The sequence below is a fragment of the Asterias rubens genome, chromosome 1 (genome assembly GCF_902459465.1).
Source record: "Asterias rubens chromosome 1, eAstRub1.3, whole genome shotgun sequence".
Lineage (NCBI taxonomy): Eukaryota > Metazoa > Echinodermata > Asteroidea > Forcipulatida > Asteriidae > Asterias > Asterias rubens.
In genome coordinates, this window is record NC_047062.1 from 18,143,520 (window position 1) to 18,157,049 (window position 13,530).

Genomic DNA, 13,530 nt, shown 5'->3' on the forward strand with positions numbered 1-13,530 from the left:
TTTATCTGTACTGTGATGATGTAAAGGTGTAGGCATGTGCGTACAATGTGTAGTTTTATTTATTATGACTCTGTTTTGTGTGTCTTTGTTTATGAATACTAGGGCCTTTCAAAGTTTTGTTTTCTGTCTTTTATTTCAGTCACATCCAATAGCGCAAGTGCCAATAGCAGCATGGATTTATAAGAACTGTTAATTACATAAAATAGTGAAATAGCGCCACAATATTATTTAAAAGAATAACAGACAAAGGTGAAGACGTTATAGAGTAACAATGTACTCACAGACCTCACTCCGGTGTAGGAGAAACTGTATAACTTTCTCAAAAATCACAGTTGAGCAATGTGATCCAACATGTAACCCTGTGAACTCTGTTAATGGTAAATTGACCTGACATCACTCTATTGTCAAGTCTAAAGGTATCCCTATCCTTATGGGAGGTAATGATGGCACCCTCATCCCTCCATCCTCCCCCTCTCTACCCAAACACCCCCACCCCCCCCTTCTGCCTAGCCTAGAGGTAGCGTCTGCTGACCTTTAAACCACTGTCATTCAAAACTGGATTATCAATGCCTGCAAGTGTGCGAATGTACTGTTTAACAACCACCACTAAGGCACGGACACTCTATATTTTTCTCCTTGGGAGCAGTGTCTTGTTTGCCCCATGCCGAGGGGCAACATTACCTTGATGAAAAGAATCGCTGATACCAAATGTACCAGATACGCACAGAGAAAACATAGAGCAAGGGAGAAAACGACTGAATATAGTGGAGATACGAAAGTCAGTGTTATGAAATTCTACGATTGAATTTTTTTTAATTTCGATGTTGCCGTAGGTTACTGGAGTAATCTGTGTCAATGGGGGTGGGTTCTGAGAAGGGGAGATTAGTTGGGAGTGATTCTGGTTTGATGTGGGCGAAGTTGAGGCACATATAGAATATTTACTACATAAAGGCAACATCATCCTGTCGATTGTCCATTATGTGAATTGGAAAAGGATATGAGACTGTTATTTACTACATGTTCGGATAAGTCAAGACATCTGAGAGACGCAAACCAACAATGGACAAGCAGAGCTTGCACAATATGCAGAGCTGACAAGTACCAGAAAACTAAAACCTGACAACTAGTGATGAGACTTTAGCTAAAGAATTGTCACTATCAAAATACAAATTTTCAGATAGATATTTTGGACATCAAATGAGTTGACTCAAGGAAAATAGGTTTGTGAGGTTTGAAAAGAAGTCGGAGCCATACAGGAATCTTCAATAATATCAGCCCAACATTCAATTCAACGGACATTTATTTTTAACAAGCTGATAGTGCACCATCCAAGCACAGGACTACACATGTATTAACATTGTGGAAGTGACGTACAGTGTACATGTAGACATTCATTTATTCAAATGACATGTCCAAGGATCATTATGAATACTTGAGTCATGTAGTGTGATTCAGCCTGGTGTGAGTAAAGTCAGTCTGAAACAATGAGGCAATACATCAAGGTGTTGTATGTACTCACATATTCTACCATGGGGTTAAGCCGTGTCCGAAATGGCTACAGCTACGGCTAAATCACGCACGTCTGCCTATTTTTCAACACTGGCAGACACGCTGATCTAGCTGTAGCTGTTGTCGAAGTCGCCGTTTCAGACATGGTCTTACCTTGCAAATATTCAGCAGCATGTCAAACTGAAGTTGTAAACAGATTTTATTTGTTTCAAAATTCATAATATTGCTGGGTGATTTGCCATAGGGTTCGCTTCATGGCCCGATTTCTGCAGAAAGAATTTCTTTTTAAGAATTGTCTTCCTCTGAGCGTACAATTTTTGACAAAATAAAAAACATACGCAAATATTTGCAATATGCCAGGGCATCACACATGGTAAAGTTAACATGTTTGTTCATGGCTAATGGACATGAGGTAATGCCGGGACCCCAACAATAATTCACTTTAAGACTGACTAGAGATGATGTTTCCACTAGCGCTGCGCAAAAGAACAGTCCGTGGTTCTGAAGATCTTCATTGTACAAACCAAAGACAACTCAACCAACTCACGAGCAACAAAGATAGTGTACATTTGTTATATTGTCAATTTGGCCAGTGGCCTTGCTGTCCACCATTGTATACGCAGTATCCTGTTTGTATATTTGTTTGTTCTCACAGGCTGTAGTAAGATATTATGGGCATTGTAATGAGGAATCTACACATTCAGAAATAATACACAGCTTTCTCTCTGATTCTGGCTCTGTCTTTATTTAGGCACAGCAGCTGAACAATTGCATTGGGTTCTTTCCTAATAATATGAGCCTAATCTCTAAATGCAAAGGAGTGAAAAAGCACTCTTTGAATAGCCATATGAGGGACAACTCTTTTTCAAGTGGTCTTCCACTCTTGGAGTGAAACCCCTCTAAAAGAGTGAAATAACCACCACCCTTTTGAAAGAGCCATATGAGGGACAACTCGAAATGTAAAGAATTGTGTTTTTCACTCTTTACTTTTACTCATTAGAGAGTATACTATACATGGAGGTATCATGTTTCTCAAAAAACAAACAGATATGAACAATCAAGCAGTATTTTGTCCATTCCAAATGTCAAAATGTACATTGTTTGTATCCTAAACGAGTTGAACATTATTAAACACGGCTCTTGGTTTACACAAGCGCCAAACATTTTGTTGAACATCTAAGCCCACGCTTTACGTGTACCTCACATTATCAGCTCTAATGTACTGTATCCAGTGTCCAGTATTTACTCAGTATAAATGTAAATTACCTGTGGAACTGAGCACTAATTGCATGTTGTTCTTCTATGGCCTGGCGGACTCTGTTGAGTCCCGTGAGGAGAACATAATCCTGCACAACATCATCTTATGTGTATGCATAAATAGTCTCCTTGTGGCGTGACTGATGCTGACTCCTCCATTGGGCCGATGAGTAATTTGTAAACAGAGTGCTATTTTTATTTTGTTTTTGGAGGAACTGATGCAAATTCGAGGCAAATTTATTTAAGAGCTGTTATTGGTTACCCAAAACAGTTGTGCATTTGTGTTTATTTTTCTAAATAGTTTTATAAACAGAACTTGTGTCTTCCGTTTAACGGTTTAACTGTTTTTCCAAGGAGCAGCCATCGATTTCACCAAACTCTTCCTAACTTAGGATTAATCTTAGGACTTAAGACGAGTTCAGTTCCGTATCTATTATAGACATTAGGACGCATGAACCAACCTTATAACAATAATCCTAGCTTTTCGTGAAATTGGCTGCATGGCCTTATTTTAAAGAGCTTCTTGTGCAGAAAATATTAGTTAAAATAATTATCTTCCAAGCAGAATAGACATTAGGACGCATGAACCAATCTTGTAACAATAATCCTAGCTTTTCGTGAAATTGGCTGCAGGGCCTTATTTTTAAAAGAGCTTCTTGGGCAGAAAATAGTAGTTAAAATAATTGTCTTTAGCAGGATACCACTACTTGTCTCAAAGTAGTTTGGCTGGTAACCTTATTCTGGTAAAGATAATTTTGTTGTGCTGAGCTACATTTTATGAATAATGGCCCAGATGTCAGCACATTTTCAAGGATATTAAAACCTAGAACACTGCAATCTTGTCTTTATATAGTCACAAAACCACAGTGGGAAAAGCAAAGTGTAAGACAAATTGTGGGGCATTGAAGTTTAAAGTATTTGTAGGGGATAATGTCTAGGCTAACATGTCATGCATTATGTGAAAAGGAAGGTCTCTCTTGTGTGTTTTTTTTTTACTGTGGGCTGGCAGCAAGCGAGCGGAATGGCAATGCATGGGCCATTACACTATACATGTAGGGCTTATTTACTATCTCATGTCAACATGTCAGGGTAGAGGATACTAACCATTAATCACTGGTAGTAGCGTGGTGCTGAGTGGATCACTTAAAGAGTACCGCTATGACACAACTTCACCCCTGCTTTTAAGCACAAATTAAGCAAAAAGGTTACTGTCAGCCAAAATACCATTTTCTGTATTTACTGTTTGCAACACTGGTTTCCTTCTAATGTTTGCTTTGCAGAAAATATTGAAGCAAATTTTGTTAAGCAGCTATATGAAATAGGGTATATATGTAGGTTTGATATCTTTCATAATTATTGCCTTGGTGCCCCTTGAAATGTTCTAATGCAAATTTTGCCTCCTAATTGGAAAGGGAAATGTCATGGTACTAGTTCAATGTTTTTAATAAACTTTTCTTTATATTTCTTCATCTTTTCTCGTACAGAATATGGAAGAAAGTGACAGACAACATGGGCCAAGTAATGCCGCTAGACTGGAAGAACTCACACACAAGAAAACTACACATGCCAACCCTCAACTTGTGTACAAACCAGGTACTGTAGGAAGTCGCCTTCTTAAGACTGCAGGAATAGATCCCTTGCATTGGCCGCAATTACTGGATCGTGGAGGCCAAACTCTTAGCCAATGACCTGTCTCCGTTGGCCGCACCCATTTCTATTGAAAATGTCACGCACAATTGTTGACACTGGATTCCTAATGCTTGACAACAAGAGGATTTAAATGATCCTCGTTAGGCCTGGGTCATCCTTCATATTCGAATGCAAAGCGAATTTGACATCACAACATGTTTGCATTTATTTTGCAACTAGTAGGGTGTAGCAAATTTCAACTTGAGCGAATTGCTTGTTGTGATTTTGTGACATCAAATTTCCTTCCCATTCGCATGAAGTACATGCGTGAACCAAGCTTTAATTTCCATTATCTACTATTATGCACTCCCTGTAAGAGGTGAAAACCAGGACGAGGGTCAAAGTTGTTTTCGTAACTTGTGTACATTTTAAGTACGATCTGAGACTGATGAACTTTAATTCAGGATAATTAACAAATGGATGACGACTGTGTTTTTCCGGTAATCTGATATTTTGAGAAGCACAAGGCCTGAAAGAAATGGCTCCACATGTTGGCTGCCGGTTTGTTTGAGTAGGCACTCAAGCCTTTATGCTCTCCTACTGACCTTCCTCTGCCCACAAATACATCCACAGTGTCAAAACATTGAATGAATACACAATACATTGTTGGAACACTGTGGAGGTAGCAATCTGCAGACGTTATTTTTAGTCTTGAGATCACCAAAAAAAGAATTGGATTACAATATATGTCTGACTTGATATTACTTTTTCTGGTTCTAAAAGTTCCCAAATTACATCAATTTGATTGCATAATTTGCAGTCCTTGGTCCAATGTCCATCCTCTGTCTATGTCCAAAAAGTATGTCCAAAAAGTAGCCAAGCAAACACAATTTTGCTCACCAGGATAAAGTTACCTTGCAAAAATAGCATGTCAAGTTAGCATCTGTGACTGTATCCAGCTTATTTTTATTAAGTTAATATTTTGATGCTAAAGGAAAAGCAGCTACATGAAATTGGGCACTTGTGTCCCCAAGATTTTGATTGATTTTCAATCCAAATTTTACAAATTTGCTGACTGGGATACATTTAGTTTGAGTTAATTTCAGTTCCAATGTCTGTGGTCTCTAATATAATAAGGTCAAGGCTGGCCACTGCTACACATGATGTTCTTTTAGACTCTTAGTATTGACCCAATTCACCTGACATGTCACACGTTACATGTGTAGGGCGCTTTTTAGGTGGGGCATGCAGTTAGAGGCATAGGCTATGATTATAAATCTTTACGTGTGCTTTTGCGAATAAAAAATGGCAGTCCGTGGGCTGAAGGTAGCCGCGTGTTTTCTCATTGTCAATGCAAGGGGTTAATAACATTGTACTTTGAATGTACATAACTTGGTTATAGTACACAGACCATTGAATCAGGCTAAAATTTTGAGGGGAAATTCCACAGACCGCAGGGCTTACATACATGTGATGATGTGTGTATACCTTTTAAAATATTTACTACCCAGAATTTGTGTACAAGACAAGAATTGAAGTGAAAAGAAAAAAATGCCTCAACAGCTGAACTTTTTGAGTTTGAAAAAGCACTAGGAGAACATCTTATTTGTATTATGGGTATGTGTCCTGTAATAAACATAATCTTATTTATCAGACTGAAAGTCAACATTTGAACACAAACACATGACCAACAGACTTGTCTGGTCATGAGTTTACTGGCCTGATGACAAAATCACAGGCCTCAGGCTAGCGATCCAGTGTAAAATTCTAGCCCTGTGAATTCATGTTACAGTTTTAATATTAAAGTAGGATAGCCTCTGGGTAGTGTGTTAACACAGGTGCGTGTTGTCTAGGTACTTAGCTGAATCGCTGTGAACGTGACACATCGGTCTCGGTACCTTATGAGGACCATCTCGCTGATGAGGCGATTGACAAAACTATTTCAAGCATTTCTAATATCCAATTAAAACATGACAGTTTTCCAAACACATCGCGGTTCAACTGCTTAAAGAGACAATACTACTTAAACAAATTTTGTTCAGCAAGAATATGCAGAACACCAGTCATGTGACATGGTATTTTGGCTGATAATCGAAAAACTATTTCAAGCATTTCCAATATTCAATTAAAAACATGACAGTTTTACAAACACATCGCGGTTCAACTGCTTAAAGAGACAATACTACTTAAACAAATTTTGTTCAGCAAGAATATGCAGAACACCAGACATGTGACATGGTATTTTGGCTGATAATCTTTTTCTTGTAAGCATGTTGTGCTGATCTTTGTGCTTAGATACATGTATGTAAGCAGCTATATGAAATTGGGCTCATGTTGCAGTGCCCAAGGTTCTTTTTGATTAATGAACATCCAACTGGTTTTGACTTGGATTAGTCCGTCTTAACTTTGGTATGTTTCGTCTCTTTAATATCTTTACATTTTTAGAAAAAAAAGACCGGAGACATATTTCAGTTAAAATAAGTTATTTTTCAAATGAAATGAAAATTTTGTCAATGGTTTTCTCCTGAAAGATTCACCCAAACACTCCAGATTTCCATTTGAATCCATATTGTATAATATATTTAGTTTTCTCTTTTTCTTTTTTAAAAAACAACTTGTCTGTTAATTTTGTGTTGGTCAAATAAATAATAGTAATCATAATTTTGAAATTCTTTTTAAATATGTGCACTGCCAGCAATTTTTATAATGTCGTTCTGAAATGAAATGTTGAATGATAAAGGGACTTTGTTTTGTTTCAATTCAACAGAGAAATGGCGACAATCTTGACCTACCAGAGGACCATGAACTGACCCAATGTTTTGACATGCATTCCATGGTACTGTCCTCCATGCCACCTGAAGACCAAGATCCCTCCGTTACAGCAGATCGAGTTATTGAAGAAATAGATGAGCTTTTCCAGGTAGGAGAATATTTACTGAATCAATTCGCTGCTAATTTTAGGCCGTTTTTGAGTCTCTACGGCTTGAGGTAGAAACCTCTGCTTCCAAGGACAAAATTATCCAATTATTATTACTAATTTGAACATCATTTTCTTGAGTGTTACACAGTTAGGTTTTCCACTCTGAGTTTTGTGGCGGGACACTAAAAATCACTGGCCACAGGCTTGCAGTTCAATGCCAATTTGGAGTCCTCCTGTGGTACATGTGTTACTCATTTCCTTTATGAGTGAAAACTAGCAGTTTATAGACCATCCTATTTATTTACTGGATTGGCAACAATTTTGCCTTATTTAATCTCCTTCCTTTGCTACCAAGAATATCAATTATGTTTGGATTGCAACGATTCATCCATCAGTGATTTTGGCTAATTTGATAGAGTTTTGTAAGAAATTATACATTGGAGAGTTTTGTAAGAAATGAAATTATAAATTAGTGTACTATTTTGCTTTGAAGGCCGCCCATACTTTTGCCAACCATGGTTGGGCAAACTTGTGGCTGTGAAAAGTTAATACCAACATACCTGGCCAAAGCATGGTTAAATAAAGGTTTGCACAAAATATTCAAATTTGTTTTACCCCATTTTATTGTTTGAATCATAGAAATAAAAAGTAAAGTAGTCTTCATTGTATTCCCTTCACATAATTATTGTTGTCAGAACCATGGGCTTAATTGTACGTAGCTAAACGTTGGCAATTAGGGTTTGTCTGTGTTCATGCTGTTTGACATTGTAAGATAAATTTACAGACAAGAAATAATCAACAAAACTAGCCCTGTCTTGTTTTGATGATCGGAAGGGAAAGTGAATTACATTACAGCAACTCAATTGTTATTTTATGGTCTATTTAGAGGGAAGTGGTTAGAAGTGGTTATCACTCTTATAGGCAGTGGACACTATTGGTAATTACTCAAAATAAGTATTGGCATACAACCTTACTTTGTAACAAGTAATGGGGAGAGGTTGATGGTATAAAACATTGTGAGAAACAGCTCCCTCTGAAGTGACTTAGTTTTGCAGAAAGAAGTATTTTTCCACGAATTTGATTTCAAGACCTCAAGTTTAGAACTTGAGGTCTCGAAATCAACCATCTAAACGTACACAACTTCGCGTCACAAGGGGGTTTTTTTCTTTCATAGTTATCTTGCAACTCCGACGACCGATCGAGCTCAAATTTTCACATGTTTGTTATTTTATGCATACATGTTGAGATGCACCAAGTGAGAAGACTGATCTTTGACAATTACCAATAGTGTACACTGTCTTTAAAATTAATGGCAACAAAAACTATTGGTTAGAAGCCTACAGTCAGCTTTCGATAGTAAAATATAAAGGATTTCGAGAAACATTTCACTTAAAATACTGTTTTGAAATGAAATTTTCAGATGTTTGCTTTATTGTGTGCATCTACATTTATATAGGAATAAAACATTCAAACTGTTCTCTAAAATACCAAATGCCTTTAAATGAACGAACAGGCTAAGTGTTACTTTATTATACTCCCCAATATGCATACGGTGATAATGTACTAACATGCTAAATTCATGAATATTAAAGAATGGCCCAAGGTTGAATTCAGTTTTGTGATGCACTCAATTTCCAATAGACAGAGTCTTTATAAAGAGGAAGGCAAATGTCAAATTTAATTTTGTGATGTGCTCATTTTCCAATAGTTAAAGTCCTCATGTGAGCTGGATTTTTACTAAGTCTCTAACCTCGCATTTTATTGTGAGGTTAGTGACTTGCATGTAAGTTATTCTCCCATTTTCATAACAACTCTATCTATTGAAAAAAATGACTACATCACAAAAACAATTTTGATTATGAAGCCCCTCTTTAACGTGTCTTTACTCTCTGTATCGTCAAAAAGAATTGTCACACCCTAAACTGAATACTCTCTCAATTTTCATTCCAAAGGTGTGACCGTTTTTAGTACCTTGTATACGGCAAGAGGACGTACATGCACATGTACATGTACATGTGGGCCTACAAGGTGCAAGAAAAAATAAAATGAGTTGTCAATTTCACACATTGCGTTTTTAGTGTGTATGCATGCATACATCATGTAGCAATGACATAGTAGTAATAATAAGTTAGGTCTCATCCCCCTCAATGCCAAGGCCATGCAAGCCAGCATCAGCATCTCATGATTCAATGGTTGCCAGTCCGACTGGAAAATGTCGGTGCCTGACTGTCTGTGACATTTTCCCAATCGTAGAGTGATAAATTTTTTGGGGGTCAAAGACTGGATATCTTGCTGGAGATGTGCTGAGAAGGGGGATGCTTTATTAACATGTGCAAACATACTGAGGGATTGAAGTCTCAAAGCACCTCTCGGTATTGGATCAGAGGGGCGGGGCAGACAGCATCATTTCTTGAGCTTTGGTTTGCTGCAGTGTGCTTGGCAGTCTGAGTTTAAGACATTGGATGAATCCAGGGTGTGGCCTGGGGGGGGGGGGGGCAGACTGCGTCATCATTTCTTGAGCTTTGGTTTGCTGCAGTGTGCTTGGCAGTCTGAGTTTTAAGAAACTGGATGAATCCAGGGTGTGGCCTAGGGTTGGGGAAGACTGCACCATATCTTGACTTTTGGTTTGCTGCTATGAGTTTGACAATCTGAGCTTAAGGCATTGGATGATTCCAGAGTGTAGTCAAGGGGTGGGGCAGATCGCATCATTTGTTGAGTTTTGGTTTGCTGCAGTGTGCTCGACAATCTGAGCTTAAGACAGAGTGGGCCAAGGAGTGTGGCAGACTGTGTCAATTCTTGGGTCTTGGATTACCGAAGCCTGCTTGAAAATCTTAGCAATGAGGTTGTTCCTAAGGAGGAGTCAATGAGTACGAGGCAGACTGCATCCTTTCTTGTGTTATGGCTAGCTGCAGCATGCAACAGTCGTATATTTGATTGGTTTATTTCCATTTGCACAACTTGAAAAACCCCCATTAAATAACAATATTGTAATAAATATAGTACAAATGGAGTAATTATAAAGCAAGATGAATTAAACATTCTAAAGAAACACTAACATATTTAAGATGGATGGATAGTTTGCCTTGACTAGCCACACCTTGTAGACATGTAGCAACAGGATCTTTGGTTATAAAATACAATACAATGTGAATAATTCATAATTACTTATTGTTTGCTGCATCAGTTTGCTCCGTCTGCACTTGTCACACCATAGTCTTGCTCTATGGACACACTAAGCCATAAGCCTTATTGAGTTATGGCGGACATGATAGGAGTGTACTGTTTGATTTGTGTATACACACAAATATACCCAAACCTGAAAGTGTTGTAGCATTGTGTCCGCCATTACTCAAAAAGGCTTATTTTGAGGTACATGTATGGTGGTGTGACAGAATTTGGTTTTGTAATGTTACTTTGCTCAATTTGTGCTCTATCATTATTACAACACTAGTCAAGTGGCACTATATTTGCCACAGTTGGCTGTCCATATAAGATTTGTTGGTCAAACTCTGAACTCTAACAAAGATCCCCACCTGTTAGCTGTAAGTAGCTAGTTAGTATGGTAAACCCTCTTTTGTAGCAGTCCCCATTCAACCCAACTGGGGCTCCGCATTGTGTGGTAAACCCTCTTTTGTAGCAGTTCCCATTCAACCCAACTGGGGCTCCACATTGTATTGTAAACCCTCTGTTGTAGCAATCATCATTCAGCCCAGATGGGAGTTTAGTATTGTAAGTTGAAAGAGCCTTCTTTTCTACCCATTGATCCTAACCCAGAAGTTTAATGAATTACTATTCAATTTATTGTGGCATGACTACTTGCTTTATACACCAATGGTGAATTTGGTATAAAAATATTGTTCACCATTGCTCATGAGGGACTTGTGACTGGGAGACCAGAGGGAGAACATGTCTTGATGTGTTGTGTCCTCAACCCTGGTTTTTAAAGACAGCGCTACCTGGTTCTATATGTAAGTCTGTGCTTGCTTTTATTTATTGTACCTTGGGCCCATTTCAGCCATTCCAAATCTATTAGTTCTATTTTTCTGATCATAAATTAGGTTCATTTCATTGTATTTTTTACTTGAGGTTTTGACAGGGTGTTTCCGGTACATGTGGCCAAGGGCATTATTGTGAGGGTAATTTTAGGGGAAAGTTGTCGCTTTGCTAGGGGCATAGCCCCGAATTCCGACGGGCTGTCATCCCGGAGAGAGCCCCCAGAAAGTAGTGTAAAGTGGTTTGCTAACATGTGCCGGGAACAGCCAACTCAAAGCCTCATTTTATATTAAAGTTAGCTGAAGTGCATTAATTGATTGTTCGTAAATTTAAGGGTTCAATTGTGCTTATTCCTTTTTGCATTATATCTTGTCCATTTTTGAATCCATACTGCCGTTTCTTGTAAATAATTTAATTAGTTAGTGGAATAAAAACCCGCTTAGAAATATAGCGGTAGCATTGGAATTTTTTGGGTCCTTATCAATTCTTTCATTGAAAATGGTTTGTTTGGACTAATCCAACTGGCGTAACTCTTGAGGGGGTTTCGTTACAGTTTTTGGTGGCAGCGGTGGGATTTAAAACATACAAATTTTCTTTGCGAACAGGTCTATTTAAAAAGATAAGTTCGGTAAAGTAGTCAGTATGGCTTCAAGAAGGGACGATGTAGGAGATCATTTGAGTCAAACTTTAAGAATGCTAGAAAGAGAACTAGACCAAAAATTAGCTGTACTTGGTTTGGCTGAAGTGGGTTCGACGCCTGAGCCCATGGGTGCTAGCATAGAAGAACCCGGTCACATGTCCCTCCCCACGGGTAGGTTAAGGCGTACCCGGGGTATGAATGCAAGCGACAGAACAGAACCAGTTAATGTTGGAACCCCAAAGTTTGGAGTTCCGTTAAGCACTTCTAGTGCTAGAGTAGATTTTTCTTTGCCTCAACAGACCCAAAGTATGGGTCGTGAACCGATAACTGTAAATACACCTGCTAATACTAACATAAGTGACACAAATTTTAATGGTGATTTACGTTTCGATCCAAGATTTGCATATAGCTTATCTGAACAGAAAGTAACCAAACCTGTTGTACAGCCAGACAATTATGACGGTAAAACACCTTTTGAGGATTGGCTAAGTCACATGGAATTGTGTGCTAACATAAATAACTGGACTATTGAACAAAAAACGAAATTTCTTGCTGTTAAGTTGAGAGGTCCCGCTTTACAAGTTTACACAGATTTAGCACACTCTAAGAAACAAAGCTACACAGAACTGGTACAGGCTCTTAAAGAACGTTTTTGTCCCCAAGGACAAGTAGAACTTTTTCGAGCACAACTTAGAGCTAGATCTCGACGAAAAGGGGAATCCTTGCAGCAACTTGCAAGTGAGATTCGTAGGCTGGTCTTGAAGGCATTTCCAAATGTGTCAAGTAAATTCAGGGAGGAGATGGGTAGGGATCAGTTCATTGAAGCTCTTGACTTACCTGATGTAAGAATTCAAGTTCGACGATCAAAGCCTAGTAGTTTAGGAAAGGCTTTGACTTTGGCTCTGGAGGAGGAGGCATATCTGCAACTAGAGTGCAATAAAAACCCTTTGCCTAAACATGTTGTGGCCAGCGCCAATGAGGGCACTTTAAATTTGTTAGCCGAACAGAGTACCCAGGTCAACTCTGACCTAGAAAACAAACTTAGGGAGATTGAACAAACATTAAAAGAACTGAAAAGAACGGTGGGAAGTAAGCCTAGATACAGTGCCACGAAATTTCCATTTTCATGTTGGGAGTGCAAAGAGGTTGGACATAGACGAGCACAGTGTCCTAAGCTAGTGTCTCAAGCCATGCCCAAATTACAGACTCCTATAAATGAGGGAAACGACAGTGGGTTGTGCAAGGGGCCACTGCCCAGCCCCCAGTAGTTAGCAAGGCCCAGTCCCCAGTTTGCTTTGTCCATGGTGGTGTTCACGGTGTTAATGTGAAGTTTTTGCTTGATACGGGTTCATCAGTATCCATTATCCATCCACACATCTGGGAACAGTTACCCCAAGATGTCCGCCAGAGTTTACGTCCCTGTGTAGAGTCAATAGTAGCTGCAGAGGGCAGTGTTTTACAGGTTTTGGGTTGTACGGAAATGGTGGTTCGTTTTGGTAAACTTCACAGACGACATCTGGTTTTAGTTGCACCTATTATGCAAGCAGGTATATTAGGGATGGATTTTCTCATGTCACACGGT

At 38.7% G+C, this 13,530-nt stretch overlaps 1 protein-coding gene across 2 annotated transcripts in view; it reads left to right on the top strand.

The window, feature by feature from the left end:
* LOC117297571 (fasciculation and elongation protein zeta-2-like) overlaps positions 1 to 13,530 on the top strand; it is a 54,879-nt gene that overhangs the window by 3,167 nt on the left and 38,182 nt on the right. For both annotated transcript variants that reach the window (XM_033780710.1, XM_033780790.1), the window contains exons 2-3: positions 4,251 to 4,359; positions 7,163 to 7,315. In XM_033780710.1, the coding sequence (XP_033636601.1) occupies positions 4,251 to 4,359; positions 7,163 to 7,315 (262 nt within the window). The remainder of the gene's footprint in view (positions 1 to 4,250; positions 4,360 to 7,162; positions 7,316 to 13,530) is intronic.